The following is a 21,485-nucleotide window of genomic DNA, read 5'->3' on the forward strand; positions in this document are numbered from 1 at the left end:
CCTCAATGGCTTGATATCGAAGATTTCAAGCCTTGGTTGCATAAAGTCCTCGAGGATCCTTTTTCGTGTTTTTGTTCGGTTTGCAATAAATCATTTGCTTGCGGTATATCGCAAATTAGACGTCATGCCGATTCTAAATGGCACATCAAAAACTGTAAAAAGAATGGAATATATGTGAGGTCAAGTAACGATATCAATACGCAATCTGAAGAATCACCTTTGTCATTTCTTGATCGAAAGAAATCTGCGGAGATTCGTTTCGCGGCCCTGATCGCCGACAGAAATATTTCGCATCAATCGGCAGAAGCGATTCTTCAGTTTTTCCAAGACGTCGGGAAAGATCCCGATGTTTTGGAAAAAATGACGTTCGGTCGAACAAAGTGTAGTAGCATTATATCGAACGTTCTGTGTCCTCGAGAAACAGAACGTCTTAGTAGTATTTTACAGAACAATAAGTTCTTAGTATTTATAGATGAAACTTCAGACATTACCAATGAAAAGTGGATGACGTTTCTTGTTCGGTATGTCGATCCCCAGACTATGGATATTCGAACGGAATTAGTCGAATTGATGAATCTCGACGCGAAGGATTGTAGCGCGGAAAAATTATTTAGCACATTCAAGCACGCTATGTGGAAAAGACAAATTCCGTTCGAAAACATTGTAGCCCTATCTTGTGACAACGCACCTGTCATGATAGGACGACACTCGTCATTTAAGACTAAGCTTGCAAAAATTCGCGGTAATTCGTTTTTTACCATGCCGTGTGTGTGTCATTCCTCGGCCAAAGTAGTGCGTGCAGCATGTGCTACCATTCCCGAGGTCTGCGAAGAACTTCTTCGCAAAGTCGCGACGTCTATTTATAGTAGTCCCAAACGTTCGGCCATTTTTCGCGATTTTCAACAATGTTTCTAAAATTCCGACCGCAAAATTTTAAAGTTGTGTACTACGCGATGGCTGTCACATCATTCATCCGTAGTTACACTTCTAGAAAATTGGGACAGTGTGTTACATTTTCTGCAAGAGTTAGTCTTAAATGAAAAATCAAAGTCTGGAGAATATGTGTTGATCTCAATGCGAAATCCAGAAGCGAAAACATATCTGCATTTTTTAAAATATGTTCTCGAGTTTTTTAATAATTTTAATTTATTCTTTCAAGCTCGAGAAACAAGAATCCATTTGCTTCAAAAGACTGCGGAAACTCTTTTGTATAATATAGCAAGTAATTTTTTAAAACCCGCAGTTTTGAAGCACATGGGTTTAGCAAAATTAATAGATTTTTCGCGAGGCGATAATCAGATCGCACTACATCACGTTAATGTAGATCCGGATTGTGATAACTTCCTTCGCGGGTTGATTGAGGAAGGCAAACCCGACATCGTCAAAACCGTTCGTACAATTTGTTTAAAAGTTTACGTCGTGGCTGCTAATGAAATTCGTGATCGATTACCAATCGATGACGAATTTCTTAGCAAACTTTGTGTTTTCAGTCCTCATTCAGCTTTAGATTTTACTAGCAGAGACACTTCCTTCAGAAGTGTTCTCTTTATTGCACAAAAGTTCGGCGGTTTCGACGAAGACGATTTGCAAAAAGAATGGTTAGAATTGCATCTGGACTTCGCAAATGAGGATCAACAAAAATATGTAAATATGGATTTCGACAATTTTTGAAAAACGATTTTGTTAACCCCAAATGATCAGGGCTTTAGTAAATATCCATGTTTATGTAGATTAGTAAATTCAATTAGATCGCTCCCCAATTCGAATGCCGATGCCGAAAGATCGTTTTTCATGTTGCCGGACATAAAGACTAAGAAACGTAATAAACTTAGTTCGACTTCCGTCAATGCCCTTTGCGTAGTGAAATCGGCATTAAGGGCAAAGGGGGACAAACCTCAGTCCATGGAGATAGATAACAAACATCTATCTCTCATGTCCTCTGAGACTTTGTATTCTTGTTCTGTTAAGAAACAGAACTGTCAATTACGATTATATGCCGCACATGACGACGGCCTCGCGGATACTCTCTCTTCGTCCTTTGACGCGACTTAGCGATGTCCAGAATAGTATCACTTTTAGTTTTATATTTAGTTTCATGTAGATTACTCTAATTTAATTTATTTTTTGGACATCGCTAACATGTAAATAGCTTTCTGACTTGCTTCACATAATTTCTATTCTTTCCCTGCTTTAGGTATGCTTGCCTGCTGTAAATATAATACGCTTGCTCGCTGTAAATATGCTTGCTTGTTGTAAATAGTATTTATAGACAGAACTTCCAGATAATTGTACATATAAATTTATATATATTAGTTATATAATAAATTTACATGTAACAATCATCTCGAAATTCCGTCATATGTAACTCTTCTGCTTGTGCTTTCTATTCTTTGGAAATGTAAAGAATTGTTTAACTTTTCCGTTTCATTTTATCTTTTATTTTGATGTACATTATATTACATGTTTTTGATCACATAAACAATTTTTTACATTTCCCTCCCGATGAAAGAAACCACCACCTTCACGCGGTTTTCATCGAGCGGTAGTGTGTACGTTATTTTATAATAGCTGCGAGATCAACTCAGACATAAAATTGAAAAAATGTATTAAAAAACCTCATTGAAAAATATTTTATATTAAAAGCTGTGATAGCGTGCACGTTACTGGCTAAGAGTGGACTCCTATTCTAATACATACATTTGACGAATTTTCAGTATCAGAGTATTTATTTTGTGATAATCTTGAATTCTGAAGTGCTATTAATTCTGAATCAGAAAGGGTTAATTCGATAAGAGGGTTAATTCGATAATCCATGCATCGATTTTGCTCTAAATCTAATATGATCTTGAGATATGAATATAAAATTTAGATATAAAGTTTCATTGAAATTCATTTAGTCGTTTAAATGCAATTCGGTTAATAAACATATGCGGTTTTAAAAAAAGCTCTCTTTTTATTAGTTAAAACGTAATCAAGGGGTCCTAAAATGAGTTTTTCTGCAGAAAAAATTTTTGAAATTTTTTTTCATTAGAATACTTTTCTAAGTTGAACACTGAAAATATCCAGGCAATCGGAAAGCTCGCGCAAGGTGCGTGCCGCTTGCCACTTGCTAGCGATTGGGATTTAATCATTTCAAAGAATGAGAGAGTGCGCATCACGATCCACCTTCTCTCTCGACCTCCCGAAGCTGCCCGAAACTGTCCGAAGCGCCGAGCTCACGGATACGCAGCCCGTGCGTTAGCATATGTAGTGGAGGGGGTAATTCTCAAGATTTGCGTCCTCAGTCTGGCAGCACAGACTGGGGCCGAGAGCCGCGTGTGTCTCCGCAAAGCGGGGAACGTGCTAATTTTTACCACTACGCGGCGCTCACCAATTATCTTTTATGTCGTTCTAATGTGTTACGATTGACTCTCTCTCTCCTTCAGGCTTCGATGTCCCCACTCGACATCGGGCCTGGAGTTCAAAACATTGCTCGACAATGCTCACCTTGTTTGAACTTCAATGTACACGAGAAAAACGAGTCATACAACAATAGACCGTGTTTTTCTGCTAGGACTAACCATCTGTTAGTGTCACGTACACTAACAGATCACGAATCTCGCGAACGAGCCACATGCTCGTTATATAACCGCTTTTTAAACATACCACCCCCCTTGCACGGTCCGTGCAACAGAGAATCGGTAATGTTCTGCCGAATGCACTTTGCGATGCGAAACTCGAAAAATTAATACTTTTCTTCGCTAACGAGAGAGAGAAGTGCTGCAAGTGAAGTTCAATTGAAGTGAACTCACTTGCAGCGTTGTCGTAAATTCAAAGTATAAATTTAACTGAACTTACTGTTTTCGTAGTTCCTTCGGATTGTACGTTATTTTACTGTGTATTAAAACATTGAAAACTCTACAAGAATACTTATTTCATAATGAATGAACAAAAATTAGACGTATTAGTTGCTGTAATCGGTAAAAAGTATGGAAACATTGATTTTTATTTTTTTAATTACGACGGACCAAAGCAAAAAAATGTTTAAATGAAATGAGATTAATAATATGACTATAGTAATAGGAATAATTACTATCGGTAAAACTCACCCATTCGGAGAAGAATTCACCTGCTGCCTGAACACTTGCTCCATTGGGTTACTGTGCCGATCCCGATCACTGAGGGATGATGCCCAGGTAGAGTTGATCGCAGGTACAACAGCACAAGAAGCCACTTTACATTTACAACATTGTATGCACAGAGTGGAGTCATCTATGCAGCATGATGTAAATAACTTTTGAAGCTTTGTAAATTCAAATAGTAATAATGGATGTCTGCCAAGTGTACTCGGTTATAACGATCGTCAAGCGACTGATGATTCTACCATAGCTAATGCCTTTATCTCTTACTTTGGCTCTGTTTATCAAACGGATTCGGATGTTCACTATATCCTTGATAATGGATATAATTACTGCCTCTCTGACACTTCAATTAGGAGGAAGGATGTATTTGACAAACTTAATACACTAAAATTTTCTAAATCGCCGGGAATTTATGGTATACCAGGTATATTCTTTAAATCAAGTAGCTTTATACTGTCACGTCTGTCATAGATTATATTTAATAAATCCCTGATTACAGGTAATTTTCTATCATGTTAGAAATTTAACCTGGTTACCCCCGTTCTTAAATCCGGTTGTGTATCAGAGGTTAGTAATTATAGGCCTATCAATAATATCAATAATGTATTACCAAAACTACTTGAGAGTATTGTTACCGATAAAATGAGTCAATATTTTCAGCATCTCATCTGCGAACAGAAACATGGATTTCATCCAAATCGAACAGTGACAAACTTAGTAACATATCGCCTCAGCCCTAGAGTCTAAACTACAGACTAATACTACTTACACAGATTTTCGAAAGGTATTTGATACGGTATCTCATCCTATTCTTATAGCTAAGTTTGAATCAATAGGCTGTAAAGAAAATCTATGCTCTTGGTTCAAAAGCTACTTGCTATTAAGGTATATGATTGTTAAAGTTAGAAGTGACTTGTCCAGCCCGGTCCATATGTCATCTGGCGTTCCTCAGGATTCTCACCTGGGTCCCTTTTTTTAAATATATTCATTAATGACATTCCGTCTATCTTTAAGCACTGTAGGTTTCTTTTATACGCAGATAACTTGAAGATTTATAAAATTATTTCCTGTGTTCAAGATGCTCTTGAATGCACATTGAACTAAATAATCTTATTATTTGGTACTGCTCGAACAAGATGTCAATAAAATACTCAAAATGCTTTGTCATAAGATCATCATGATCTGCGAAATGTATTATGTATCCGTATAACTTTGACGGTAATGTTTTGTTGGAAGTAAAAGAGATTAAAGATCTCGGAGTAATTATTATCACCCCCAAACTTGACTTCTCAAGACATTACCAGTACATTGTTAGCTGTGCTATGGAAAACTTAGGACTAATAAGACGATTCTCAATTGATTTTCGTAATATACATATTTACTTTCAAATTATTATATTTCTCATTGATCAGATCACAGCTGGAATATGCCTTAGAAGTGTGGTCCCCATTGTATTCTAAATATATTGATTTAACTGAAGGGGTTCAACACAAATTTTTGAGATTTGCATCACATAAAGTTAGAAGGCCAATGGATTTTACTGATCATGATTACACCCCAATTTTAAGTACCCTTAATATGTATTCACTTTTTACCAGAAGCAAAGTTAAAAACCTATCTTTTCTTACCAAAATTTTAAGCGGTGATATCGATTCTTCCTCCTTATTAAATAAAATAGGTATTCATATTCCACCAAAGATAATGAGAAACAGTAACTTATTTTACACTAACAATACACGTTCAGGATGTGGGTACCGTGATCCTCTACATAGAATCATAAATACTGCGAATAGCACTTCTAACAACTTGGACCTTTTCATTGATAGTGTTGACTCAATTAAACGTAAACTTCACAAAATCCTATAAGTGAATAAAACAGACATCTCAATCTGTCTAACTCTATACTGATGTATATACCAATTTATAAATCATGTATAATTCTTGTACATATTGAACTTGACCCGTTAATAAATAATAATACTAATAATAATCCCGTTAATAAATAATAATAATAATAATAATCCTGTTAATAAATAATAATAATAACAATAATCCCGTTAATAAATAATGATAATAACAATAATTCCGTTAATAAATAATAATAATAATAACAATAATCAAGTTAATAAATAATAGTAATAATAATCCCGTTAATAGATAATAATAATAAACCTATTGTTACTTCGAACGTCTTGCTGCTAATTGCCGAAAGACTCCAGCTGACTCCACTGACATGTACATGTATGTCTCCGCGAAAGCGATGAACACTAAGACTGGGCGCCTAAGAGCGCACAAAATACGAGCGTCAATTTCGACGGACGTAGGGCCTCCGCTGGCCGCCCACGAGGGTTAGGCGATGCGCGTAGATGTCGACCGTTGCGGCCAGTGCCATGTGCGTTTTTGAAATATAGGGTGTCCCAAACTAAGTGCGAAAACCGGAAACGGGAGATTCCTGGGGTGATTCTAAACAACATTTTCCTTTGCAAAAATATCCTCCGAAGCTTTGTTAACGAATTATTAACGAAAAACCCGGACCAATCAGAGAGTGCGAATAGCGAACGCTCGGCCGACCAGCAATGTTAGATGAGGCTTCGTTAACGAGTTATTAGAAGAGCGCGAGTTTGCCGCCTGAGCGGCCACGATAGCGTTGCGTACGCGCTAGACGCTACGGTTGTACTCCGAACAAAAAACTAACATTTTCGCTAAGGAAAAAATTCTTTCAAATCGCCCCCTGAATCACCCTTTTCAAGGAACAATAACATTTTTGTTACACCCTGTATACTTCCCATATATCTTCATCTTTCTATATTTTCTTTAGCATGCAGTTCCGATGCTACATACATGCCCGCTGATGACCGAATTCTCCCTTGAGAGTCTCTAGTTTACTGGCCTTACCAACGCCAGTGATGAAAACAGTATGTGTTTCCTACATTCATCGTTCGACAATCGTAAAAAGCACTCGAAAACAAGCGGTTTTTGAGAAGTCGGTATTTCAGAACGTGAGACACAAATGTCCATTAAATGTCATATCTACACACTACACTCATCTGTGTTTAGATCTACCTTTTAAATAAAAATGGCACATTCATGACATCTCTTCCCTACGTATAGGTATATATCAGTTTTTAAGACCAGATTTACAAAAAGAAGCGTATGGAGGTGTTAAGTTTACAACACAAGTAATTACTTGACTTACTATATTTTTAAACGAATGACAAATATTTATAGTATTTCTGAGAAATTTAAATTGAGTTCACTAACTGTGATTTGACATAATATCTAATATTTCGTGGTATAACAAAATATCGACCGGTTCGCTCCAAATAAAATCAATATGTGAAAATGATCTTTCTGGAACCCTGAATACCTTATTGTTGGGAAGCTTCCTATGCAACTTGCGCACATCCTGCAGCAATATTAGAAGATTATGTACATACAAAAACAATACAAGTAGAAATTTTGAAATTAATTAATGTACATGAAATAGTCAACAAATAGAGAAAATTTTAACTTGTAAAACAACTAATATGTTAAATACAATTGTTTCCTTTGTTAGATTATTCGATAAATTATATTTGCTATTATTTGATTCTAATAACTAGGGAAATAAGCGATTTTATCCTAGGACTCGAAATGCGTAAATTGAAAGCAACAAGAAAAGTTTCAAATTTTGGAAAATAAAAAAATGCGAAGATTTGAATACTTAAATATTAGGAAATTTGAATGACAATTTCTGACAGCCTGAAGTTTAAAAATGTTTACATATTGCAAGTATAAAATTCTAGAAACTTGAGATACTTTTGAAATTTTAAACTATTTAAATTCTAAAGTCTTAAAAACAAGAAATTAGTCGAAGTGTTGTGCGTAATTATAAATAATCTGCGATAAAAATCATAATTCTGTACATACTATATTAGCACCTTTTTACTTGAAAAATTCAGACCGATACTTTGCATAAAAGGCTTTTTTGAAGTTGATCAACGAGTCTAACTAGGAGGATAATACTTCAGATTTATCAAATGTGCTTCGACTGTCGTTCAGCTTTTAAATTAAATGCTTCTGTTCAAACACTCGACTTAATAATAAAGGTAATGTTTTCATGTACATCTTCAACTGTTTGACAACATCAAATTGTCTCTTTCATTGACTGTACTTATTTAAAGAAATAAGTAAATACGTACATCAGGATGAACAAAGGCGTCGTTTTCACTGTAGTGCAAGTAAATAGGTATTTTGATATTCTCGATAGGGTAATTTGGAGGTTTAATTGATCCGTATTGCTTTAAGTTTTGAATGAATCCATGATCATATTGACGGAATTTTCCTACAAAAAAAGAATATTGATCTTTATGTGCTCAATGTTTTGAATCATCGATTTTTTTTACTAACCAGAATTGATGCCTTGAGCGTAGTGCACAAATTGTCTAGTGGACGCGCCAGCAGGGTCATATTGCACGATTTCGGAAATAAGAGTCTATACATAGAAAATATCGTTAAATTATTTATAAATTATTTTAAACCTTAGATCTCAAATTGGAAAGTACACTCTTCAGAAAAGGAATGCCTTTCTGATGAGATTTTGGGGTGTAAGCCATGTTCTTTACTTTTTTCTTGATTGACATATTAATATTTATTGAGCTAATGAAGTTTCAATGCTTATGGAAATTGGAATATTTCTTCCAAAAGAATACAATTTACATCCAAAAACCTCATATCAAAATTAGGAACTGTATGTCCAATGGCAAGTTATGAAAACTTTAAATCTTTAAGAAGGTAAATCATAATACATCAACAAAAATGGCATTTTTAAAACACTATAGTGCATGCAACTTTCGATATGTTGTACATTTCTGCATATCATATGAGTTCTATACTGTTTTGCATACTGAAATTTCTCACAAATACATAAAAATCTAGCCATCAGTAAATAGGGTAAAAAGACAGTGCTGTAAAGTTTCCACACGTGTACAAAATATCAGAATTACCGCAAAGCGTCTGATAGGGTAACCATTATAACAAAATAATTTGTTTAGTAATTATTATAATCTAATTTACAAAAGGAGTAAAGTTCAGAACAAAAATATTGCAATTTAAAGATTGTCAAGGTTATGGCCACTGAGGAGCAGCCATTAAGAACACGAAGGGTGCTATCAAAAGTTACAGTAGAGAACAGAGAAGGAAAATGTTTTATAAAGTAGTTTGTAAAGTCGTCTAAAAATAATGTCTTCTGTCGATTACCATGTTTAATAATTTTTCACCAGGTCCGGCCAAGATTACTAATCCTGTTTGACATATCGGTTGCATAATTGACGTGTCATCACATAGCAATTTTGCTGCCTGTTGAATAAATCTATCAGATGGCATGAACTCGTACAAACCAATCAGATCTCCTATTTTCTGGAAATAGATTATTATGAATGTAAAGCTGTTTGAATAAAGGTTTGCAAAAAGTTATAATTTCTACTCGAATCTTCACGCGGACAATATAGTGCGTAATATGATTTTCATAATTTTATGTTTGTAGTTGCATGTTTTATCGAATGCTAGAGGAAGTGATTCAAATATGGGTTAGGATCTAAATCTGAGCTAGTTCAAATTTAGTGCCATATTATGATCTGCCTTTTATCGAGAACAATATAAACCTACGACTGAAAAATAAAAGAACTTGTACAGCACAAATAGTAATCATTATTTGTTATATTAACGTGCTCTGTTACAAACCGTATCATTGTCAGAAATTCCACAATCGTAAAAGTTTTTGTAGATACGTATGTTTATTTCATTTTTTAAAATTAATCTGTTGAAGCAAGAGTTAATTTACTAAGAATACTATACTGCTGACATTGAGAACTTGTTTTAACATAATTTCTTATAATAAATATCATCCCGTAGTAATAGCCGACGGTGGTCTAAGTGTTATTGAGAAAATAGTCTAAATGTAGGCTACCGCCTTGGAATTTATCAAAAAGAGTACCCGACGACGAAGATGCGAGTTGCATGTTTTTTGAGAGACGATCCTTTGAAGACACAGATGGAGAAGTTGGGTCAAATGTTTTCAGTGTTGTATGTGGACACGTAATACTTGTGCAGATGCTGAAGTTGAAAAAGATATATGTACTACATGTATACTTATTTATAACTATTGCAAATAGACCATCAGAATTTAAATTTATATGAAAAAAGCAGTTCTCACTTCTCTTTTCGATTATTTTATAAGTAACCCATATTAGGACCACATTTTCATTCTTATTCTAAATTTATAATTTGAAACAAACATTACTTTTGTTCAGCATATTTCAATCCTATATCATAAAATTAACATGTTTTAGGTACATGTATCACACATGTATTTCAAAAGTAACACAATTTAAAAAAGTATGTTTTTCAGGGGAAGCAGAAAACTAATTATGACTTGAGAAGAGAATTATTTACTAAATACATAATATTGACATAAAGAGTAGTTTTACATAATGAAATTTACCTTACTTGAACGATTAGATTAAAAAATAATTATGTGTTACTTGGATTATATGATTTTCTTGATATTATTTAAATAATCTGTAATTTATATTTGAAAAGTTGTTTGACTAAATTCTATAATTTTGATGTTTAACTAGTAAACTTTTTATAATAAATAAAAGTCTATTCACCAAACTGATTTATAGCTGTAATTCAAAAATTACGTTTTCTTAGTGTATCACTTTTGAAGTACTTGTACGATCTATGAAAGCTGAAATATCTTCAACAGTTTCAGCAATCAACTCTGAAACAAAAGTAGTAACTCATATTTAGACTATCTTCTCTATACGAAGAACTCACTGTCAGGTAAAAGAAAACTGGAAGATGGTTTTACCCGACAAAATAAGACAAAAATTGAAGGCGCAAGTTTCAATGTACCTATGTTTATTGAGATGGATATTAACAAATTTTCTCTAAAGTGTCTATTCACACCTATCCATCCGTGTCTGTCTATCCATACCCATTCGTCCGTTTTCGTTGGTTTCCGTCTATTTCCGTTCGGCACCGGCCGAGTCCATCTATTTTCTTTTAATGCTCGATGTAGACGAGAGTCTTTTCACCGCATAATTATATGCCTGTATTTATTATTTTCTAGTGAGTAAACAAGAAAAGAAGTCGCTTGTCTGCATCGGGCCTGAATGGAGAGCACTGCAACCTGACAGCCTGTCCTGACTATAATTTTTGAGTATCCATCAATTGAATAAGTTTCTTGGAAAGCGAAAAACTACAGAATAAGGAAATCATTTTTTCAAATTTTTGAGACCTTGACCGGTAATCAACTTTTCAAAACAAATACATACGTGTTTATTATTTTTGTTATAAAAATCTTTTTTGTAATACACGATAAATGTATTTTGAGAAATCTAACTTGCGTGATGAAAGCAAAGAAAAGTCTAAGTCTGTTTCTTTTTAATGATTTTGGAGATAAATCATTTGCGAACGCACTATGCGTAAATATTAATAAAAACTGCAAATTTTGTGGGTTTGTATTTTTTAAATAATAATTGTCAAGTTAAAAAACTGACGCTTTAAATTCCCTCCCCTAATTACATGTACACTGCAATGTATTTCAATATCGTTAAAATCTCTAACATTGAAGATCCAAAGTGGTTGAGTTGGCGTGGAAAGATATATAATTATATTATATAAAAACATTCGGAATCGGTAGTTTTGGTATCATATGAAATTGAAATACCCACTCTTTTCATTACAATTATGAAAAATATTCGGAATTATTAATTCCAAAATAACTAAATTATTAATCATGTTTGGTATAATTGTTATCAAGAGAACGCAAAGAATTTGTTAGTGGCACTTTCATGAAGATCTCCTGAGAAATATACATAGGTACTCTTTTTATGTCACTCCTCCCGTAGTCTTTCAAGACGTTCGACTCCAGAACCCATCACGCTCATAAAAAGGCTCTGCTTCGACCGATTTCAAAACGCCTTCTGTGGGTCTCCGGCAAGGAGTATCGTTGCTAACGATATTTAGCTTTCTCGGACAGCAACGGCCCAGACCGGCCAGAACAGAACGGGCAAAGTGTGAACTCTCCATTCAAAAACAAGGAAAAAATATTTCTGCTTATTGGACGACACTGGACGGCATCGAACGGAATTGGACGAAACGAAAGAAAAATGTTAAGTATTTGGAAGCATTTGGCATTTTGCCAGACGGATGAGGGTGAACTGCTCCATTGAAAAACGAATGTGCGAATACACCTTTATACGTTCCGGCAGTAGAATAAGTCCAAAGTTAGACAAACATGTGAATTTTAAACGTATTTACGATAATTTAATAGCTCTGACACGAAGCTCCAAATGCAATTTCGTCATTCCTGATTTTTGTCCTACATATTTTGACTTGTAAAATCTCCGTTCAAAATTTCGAAGACTTATTGTCGACCATTCTGTATACAATCACTATAAAGAAACATTGTACTTCACATTATATGATTCTATATAATGCTGTTATAATATTTAACATAAGAAATTGTTAAAAATTCTAAGAATTTTGAAAGTCTTATCTCTTTCAAAAAACGTTGACTATAATTATGCGAGATACAAGACGAAGTACCTCAATTATTTTCCTTATAAATGATTAAAACTTTTAATCATAGATGACATGATTCCGAAGAACCTTCAAGGTGATGATATTTGATTTTTCGTGTCTCTTTTTTAGAAAGTTTTCAAGGTCACACTCAACTTTTTTATGCATAACCATATAATTTTTCTCATCAGCTAGTAGCCATCGGGACGAATTCAACGGACGCAAAAATAAGCATCTTTTTTTATCTAATGAAAGGTTATGGCGATAAAAACTTTCAAGCGAAAAGTAGTTTCATACAAACTAGATGGTGTACGATATCCATAATTTTGAGTTTCGAACTTACATAATTTTACAGTAGGAGTTCAAAATACTGATCGCCAACGTGTGTGCACTTCTGTACGCGAAACAGAAATAATTGCTTACACTTTCAAGATTGAAAATCTTTTTGAGATCGGTAAGAGGGTGGGTTTTTGTGAGTAGTAGCGTTATAGACGAGTCATCCGTATGTGTTGACACAGAACATTAGTTTAAACGATAAATTGGTGAATGGTATGTTCAGGATATTGCGACATGTTGAGTAGGCGAACGAAAGTGAAAAGGTGGAACATCTGTGGATGGAGTTTGAAGTTACGAAATTGCTATATTAGATTTTCAATCTCCCTGTCTCTTGTTTGTAAGCGAAGTCTGTGAATTTTGTCTGAGTTCATTGAATTCGTTTCAATGCCTGCTAGCTGATGGGCAAAATTATATGGCTATACATAAAAAGGTAGAGGATGACTTTGAAAACTTGCTAAAAGAAAGACATAGATAAAGCAAATGTCATCACCTTGAAGGTCCTGTGGAATCATGTCATCTATGACAAAAAAGTTTTAATCACTCATACGAAAAATAATTGAAATGATGACGTTATAATATGGTTCCTTGCTACATATATTAAATTTGTAATTTGAGAAATTATACACAGCTCATTATCACAATCCGATAATGTTTAAATTATTACATTTATTAAAATTTGTTACGCGTATTAATGTACAAAGTAACTAAAAATATTCTTATTTGAAGTAACTATTGAAGTAACTCAATTCTACAGTGATTGTATTGTGTGATAACTGGCAAGAAAAGAAGTATTGTATTAGTATATAATTATTAGTCTTTAATACTTTCTGATTGTAAGTATAAATTTATTTAAAAAGCAAAAGAAACAACTTTAAATTTTGAAAATTTATAAATGATAAAACTCATAATAATTTAATATTATTATGCTGTTTTAGTTTGTTAAGTACAGTAACTGTTACCTATTATACGTGATAACCGAATATTCATGGGTGTCGACTGATTCAACTATATCTCCGGAAGGTCAAAGCCTACGATATTTCGGCTTCCTCGTCAAAATACATATGCGTTTTCAACTCATTTGTCCACTCGTAAATATGTACTTATTTGTTTTTTAAACAACTATCTAACCACATAGTTTATGTGATGCTTTACCTTGATATCGTTAGCGAAAGGAGCCAAAAGTCTAAATACGGGATGAGACATTTTGCCCATGTAAATAGGTGGCGCTAAAGCGAACATTGCCTCAACCTTCTCCTGGTATTCGGATCTCAAACTAGCCATTACGAAGAAAGAGGTGCTTCCTTGACTGTGCCCTATATACATAAGCTTCTCTTTTTTGCTCACCTTTAGGGCAACGTCAATCATTGCAGGTATATCGAACACACCAATCTCGTGCCAACTTCACAAAAATACACATTCAATTATATTCTCACGTTATCTCTAATAATCTTGCGATCATATCACTCAAGTGATATCGAGATAATCTCATTCAAGCAGCACATTTGCTCATCTCACCTGAACAACCAATACTTCTTCTCCTTAGTGGTCATCCACTTGTGTTTTCTCGAATACCTCGAGCCACGTGCATTACCTAGCCATACGTCGTATCCCCAGTCAGCCAGTATATACCCTAAACTCTTTTGAGGACATCCTATCACCCAGGTAGCAGAGCAGTCCATAAGTCCATGAAGAAGAAGTACGACTGGTTTCTTCTTAGTAGGAGGACTCCTCTTAGAACCTGTAATTCTGAATAACTGTAGGATGTATCCGTCCTCAGTCACAGCTTCATGAGTTTCAGCCGTGTAACCTTCTAGTCTTACTCGTTCTGCCTGAGAGAAAAAAAAACAGAAGAAACTAAAGTATAACTGTTTAGCAACTAGTTATTTGTCTATTAAACCTATCATATTGATTAAGCTTATAAGGTGAGTAGTTATGCAAATGAGGTATTAAATATTTACCAGTGTACTTGTGTAGTAAGATTAATTGTTAACGCTTAAGAAATAGGTTACTTAGATTTACGTTCACACAATAACGAATTTACATACAGGTGGTAGAGATGGTAGAGGTGGTAGAGGAGGTAGAGAGAGGTAAAAATATATATCATTGAATCAAAAATTTCGTATGGGCAACTCAAAAGAATAGTATTAGGAATCACTATCTAAAATTTGAAGCAAATCAGATGAACATGTACTAAATTATTGTTCCGGTCAGTTTAAAAAACATGGTTTCGAAAATACGCGTTTAACATTTAGAACGCAGATGATATAGCTGCAATATTATCACGATAAATATCCAACAGACGGCTAGAATAAATGTAAAATTTTTTCCCCACTATTGAAAAATGATTAATTTATGCTCGAATTATTTCCGCATTCAATTTACCATTTTGACTTATGGGTCCCTCTTTCAGAAATGTTCTCAATTGATAGAACTTTTTCCACAATAAGCAACATCAAATTGTTATCAACATTATACTTGGTTTACTTAACAATAGCTTTCGATATTTTTTAATAATACAACCGTAATAAATAGTGTTGAAAACCTAGCATTTTCTATCATAATAGTGAAACAACCTTGCTTTTCCTTCCAAGCGCAACCTTGGATAAACCCATAAAACTCATTCAAGAGGCCTACAGGGCTTCCACCACCACCTACCCCCTTAACACGTTGAGCGCCATGTCAGCCATCGGTGGCTGACACTAGACTTTCCGTTTAGGCCGCGTCACCCATCGGTGGCTGACAGCGTGTAACATGAGAACTATAAAATTTTACACTATTTTACGGAATTACAGAAAATTTATTTAAAATTTACTTAATTTGGTATCATTACAGGATTAATGGGATTCATTGTAACATGGCAAACATAAAAATGGTTTTCCTTCACAAGTATCACAAAATGTTACAACACGCTTGGTCTTTCTCCTTGCCATCACTCTACCATCTTTTCTTACATTTTTGTCATAACATAATTTACAGTACTTTCGAACTTGTTGAATCAATGACTATAGGTATCACGTTCCAAACGTACACTATGTTCTACTGCGATCGGAAACACCGGTCCTTCAATACCAGCTCTTCAATCGAAGCGGCGCGCGTGGCCTGAACGGGATTGTCTTAGAAATACGCGTAGCGCTCAACGTGTTAAGGGTGACCCTCACTCGCTTTCGGTGAGGAGAGCAGATTTTGGTTGACTGTCGAACTGTACACACTGTTGTAGTAATAAAGTATTTTATAATTAACACTTAAGTTAATTATCCCTGGGATTCCAAGAATAGGATTAAATAAGGATCAGATTAGTGTTAGTAACTGTGTATTTCTAAGTGTCTTTATAAAAATAATAGAGAGTTCGATGTACATCGTCATATGTTTAATAAAATTGTTTCCAAAATGAATGAATTTTTCACACAATAGGTGAAGAATAAATTGAAATGTAATATATTGGATATTATAAAGTACCTACGTATCAATCGTTTACGGTTCATTATAGTTGACTTTGTTAGATTCCCAGGAATTAACTTGTATGTTAACTAAAAGATTGCTTTATTACAACAGTGCGTACAGTTCGACAGTCAACCAAAATCTGCCCTCTCAACGCAGGCAAGCATCGGCCCCTCTTGAGAGGGTAGGTGGTGGTGGAAATCCTGTAGGCCCCTTAGATACCTTTTTGGATTTTTCCATGGTTGTGTTCGTAAGGAAAAGCAAGGTTACCACATGGATTATTGAGCTAAGAAATGTTAAGTTTCTAAAAACTTAATTCATGAAATTTTAGAATTTTTGTAGAAGATATAGATAGCAAAATAGGTGCAAAAATCCACTTATAGAGTTTTAATACGGACGATTAGGAATACTTGGTGCTAGTTACAAAATATCAGTTATCTACACCTACAGTAATTATTTCCACAAGTGATATTTTAATATTCAATAAATACAAAAAAATTAATTAATCTAGCAAAATAACTATAAGAATCTACTTACAGGGTTTGGAACAGAAGAGAAATACATTTCGTCATCATAAGCAACAACTTCGCCCAGATCATAGCTCTCCTCTTGAAGAGGTATACCAACCGTAACCGTTGCAGCACAACAGAAGATCAAAAATATCGCGAGCATGACTGTAGGATGATACATCATCACAAACCACTCATGATTTTAGGATTGTGGCTTCTATATAAAGTACCTGATGCGTATTATATTTCCGCAAAGAGGATTGACGGATTATCGACTAACAGAATATCAATCAAGAAAACTGAAATTAAGTTTCGTACGCTGCAAACAATCATTGTTTACGTGATCCTTATCTGATAAACATTTCACAGTGAAAGAGAAAACAATTATTATCGAAACAATCTGGCATACATGGATTTAATGGGAAAGTTGAGCAACCAAACGATTATTATCACTTCCGATAACACCTTGACATTTCAATCATTTCTTAAATTGATTGTTTTGTATATTGATCATAATTAATTTTTGAATATTTTAATATTCAAGGTCTCGGATTTGTAAACACAAAATATGCTGATTCAAAGAAGAAACAAATTTACTTTTTTGTCAATGGATGTACATGTATCTACTTTTTGGGGAGTGTTTCTAATAACAAGTTTTTGCAAAAATACGTTATTTAAGAAAGTAGTGTTTACTCGTATTTTTTTTTAAGTTTGCTCAACTTAAACGCGTTAAAAGATACGCCGTAACCAATTATTTTACCAGTTATTTTTTCTATAGAAAAAATGTAAGGGAACATCAAAATATGTTCTTTTGGTTCTGAGGATTATATGGTCCTGTTTGTTCCCAACAAGGAATACATTTTATAGCAATTTCATTTTCTGATTGTGATTACGTGTTTTTATTACAGAAATCCACGTATTTGAATATCACAAAATATTTGAAAAAAAAGTTGAAGAGCAGTACCTACATCTCTCTTATCTTTATTGATAGGAAAGAATGTCAGAAAAAACATTGTTTGATTCGAAGTTATAAATTATGATGGGTAAACAGTTTTTCTCAAAGTCATTTTTTTCGAGATTTCAAACTCATCGATATCTTTTTAAATGAGATTAGATATTTTTTTCAGTATGGCACGATAGCTGAAACCAAAATAAATCCAACGATCTATAATACTATGACTTACATAAGTTTCATGTGAGTTTAAGTACAAAAACTCACAAACATTGGAATATGAAGGACAACATTTTGAGTACTTGTTAAAATAACTTTTCCACTTCATTAATCGTTTTATCACAATATTCACTATTTACATCAAGCACCCAATTTTAACCATAAAAGATAAGAGTGGTACTGAGTGGTGAAGAGGCTTTCCTACTATGACTCCCTCAAAACTAGTGAAAACTTTGGAAATGATTTCTAAAAAAAACTACAAATACGATTTTATTAATTTTTGGTAACTTATTAATATACATCTCAATAAATATATATGGAAAATTGTATAAGAAAATAATAATATTTGCTGAAGTTATGTAACTTTACTTCCAACGTCGTTATTCATGCGCGGCCAAATGGTGTTTGTAATTTTAGCCACCTGACTGATTTGGTACAGAAAAACAATTTTTTTTATAGATAAAGTTATAGTTGCTATAGCGCAACCGACGATTTTTTTGATAACATTTTTATTTACGAAATATAAACAATAACAGTGCAAAGTTGTGTGATAGAATCGCGAAAAAAGTTCAAACATTTTTTTCTCAGTAATTAAACAAGATAAAAGAAAGACTCGGTCATGCCATAGCAAACACAAACTAGTTTATAAAAAAAATTTGTCTTCTTATATCAGATTAATCGGGAGACCAAAATCAGGTACACCATTCCGAAAAACAACGTTGGATGCGGAGTTACATAACTTTAACAAATATTAATATTTTCTTATATAATTTTCCATGTATATTTATTGAGATGTATATTAATAAGTTACCAAAAATTAATAAAATCGTATTTGTAGTTTTTTCATAAATTATTTCCAAAGCTTTCTCTAGTTTTGAGGAAGTCACAGTCGGGTAACATGTTAAGTGAAACACCCAGTGCAATGTTGTTATTAAAACTTAATATTTCTAATTTATCAATAGGTTACTTGAAATATTGCAATAGTTTAATTGTTTTAATTTTAGTCACTGACACTATCTTGTATTTTCAAACAATTGCTTTGAATGGCGCTACAAGATTTCGCGTGAGAACATACATATACATACACATGTATGTAAGCAGTATTTTGTTTTTCAAAGATATGTACATGATTTGCTTATTTATTGCATATTTAAGGGGGCAGACTCCTTCGGGGCCTACTCCGAATCGATTGAAGCGCTGTTGCGAAGAAACGGGCATTAGTGAAAACGTATAATTTATACATGAGACATTTGATAATGTGGCACCTAGCTTTATCCTGTTGAATTACAAATGAGAAGTACGAAGGTATAATTGCCAAATCGCATCGTAGGAATGTTCTGTCATGCTGTTGCCACATCAATTACAATTTTATCCATCAGTAAATCTCTACTAAATACGCCTCGAGTTGATATGTTGCTTCGTACGGAATATAGAAAAGGACGGTGCGAGCGAGAAAGAAAGAGTATCACGAATGAAACAATACATATGTGCCCATAATTATGAAAGTGGTTTAAGTCAATTCAAACTTTAAAAACAATATTTACGTATGAGATTCATACAAAATTTCACATTCATAATAAATTTTCATTAATCAAGACTAATAAAATTCAAAATTACAATGTTACATAATATAGAAATATTTTCTAATTTATTCAAATGTAATCCTATTAATATCCTAAAATAAGAAATATACGATTTAGACCACTTTCATAATTATGGGCATATATACTAATGCGTGAAATCGTAAAACTTATATATATAGAATAAATAATTTATTAAATTCATGCTATTCATTCATTAATTCATTCATACTTTTTAACCCTTTAAGGGTTAAATTTAGAAGCAAAAAAACGAAATTGTTATCTTTATTATTTTTTATTTAAAAATAAATATATTATTATAACGGCCCCTCCCCTCCCTTAATTAGAATTATTTAGAATAAAAGTTGAAAACAAAAAAAATTAAAAGCTACCACGAGATTCGAAACCGGCACCTGTAGATTATGAGGGAATGCCTAATTCTCACTCAACTAAGGTACTTTTGTATAAAATTAGTGGATTAAACTATAATTTGTGGAACAATTTCAATTGTTTGTTTATAGTAAATAATAACTATTGAAGACTAATGATTTGTAAACCACCTTTACTTGTTACATTTTCATCGATGCAAGGGTCACTCACGCTGAACCTCTCGTACTGTTTGCAACGAGTGCAAGACGTTGCGAGTATTCATTAGCAATGTTATTATTTATACAATAAATGAACAATAAACAACATGTATCATAATATAATGACAAAAATATTATAGGAATATATGTTTTTCGTAAAATCACTCGTTTTAGCGACCAATTTCGCACAAAATGTAGTCTAACTAGGAATGTTATTTTGTTTATAACGTAAAAATTCAAAATTCTATTTTAGCCGTATTTTGTGTTTTGATTCATAGTATTTGCATACAAATTTGCAAAACGATCGATCAGCATGTAGTCAGTGAAAATAACGACAATATACTATTTTTTAATATATGTTTTAAATAAATTGATATTTCTAAAACCTGTTTACATAGGTGGATTCGTCGTTCAAAGATACACAATCGCCCCATTTATACCATTTTGCTACACGTACTAGTTTTGGAGATATTAAACGAAATATGTTTTCCACCCCCAACTTTGGGGGTGGTTTCCACACCCTTTAGATGAATTAGAAGCATTAAAAAAATACTTGTCGAATATTTTCGGTTATTCTACAATCCTACAAAGTTTTATCAAAATCAGAGGCTTTCACCTCGCGATGTTCCCTTATTAGTAAGAATCAAAATCTCGGCTAGAGTTGGATTCGTTCAAGTTTTCCTGATGGGCAGAATTGTAATATGTATATACATATATGTGGTAACAGCGTGACCAAACTTTCAATACGTTTTGGCAACTAAGCCTTTCTTGCGTCTGTATTCGTGTATTCGATGAATACGCCATTCAGCTGGCAAATTCTAGATTACATTTACCGATTGATCTGTATTTTCATCGATGCTGATGGTAATATGACCAAATTGATTGAGATATTCCATCAACGCCTCTAACGGCAAATCGTTGAACTATTTTTCAAGAAGTGTTAAATTGAGGAAAATCGCATTTCTACGATATTGTGCTAATTCAAGGAAGGGTGGTCTGGTGTGCTATGAGTGAAAAAACCATTAAATCATGAGATATTTGCAAAAATGTCACTTCGGCAGCCATCTTGCTAGTTTACAACAGCGTCTGTTTCATGCTTACAGTTTGTAATTTTACAGTTTTCTCAACGTATAGCGTTTATTGGAGTTTAAACGGACCAGAGCACCCTGTAGTGA

General features: G+C 33.6%; 1 protein-coding gene across 1 annotated transcript; it reads right to left on the reverse strand.

Moving 5' to 3' along the window:
* Positions 1-7,377: 7,377 nt before the first annotated feature.
* Positions 7,378-19,271, reverse strand: LOC143181087 (lipase 3). Its single transcript, XM_076381299.1, has 7 exons — positions 19,176-19,271; positions 14,541-14,854; positions 14,178-14,424; positions 9,360-9,518; positions 8,511-8,595; positions 8,303-8,445; positions 7,378-7,527 (listed from the first exon to the last, which is right to left on the reverse strand). Exons 1-7 carry the CDS (start codon positions 19,269-19,271, stop codon positions 7,378-7,380), a joined length of 1,194 nt encoding a protein of 397 aa, XP_076237414.1.
* Between the last annotated feature and the right edge of the window lie 2,214 nt (positions 19,272-21,485).

This window comes from Calliopsis andreniformis, chromosome 6, assembly GCF_051401765.1.
Source record: "Calliopsis andreniformis isolate RMS-2024a chromosome 6, iyCalAndr_principal, whole genome shotgun sequence".
In the NCBI taxonomy this organism is placed as follows: domain Eukaryota; kingdom Metazoa; phylum Arthropoda; class Insecta; order Hymenoptera; family Andrenidae; genus Calliopsis; species Calliopsis andreniformis.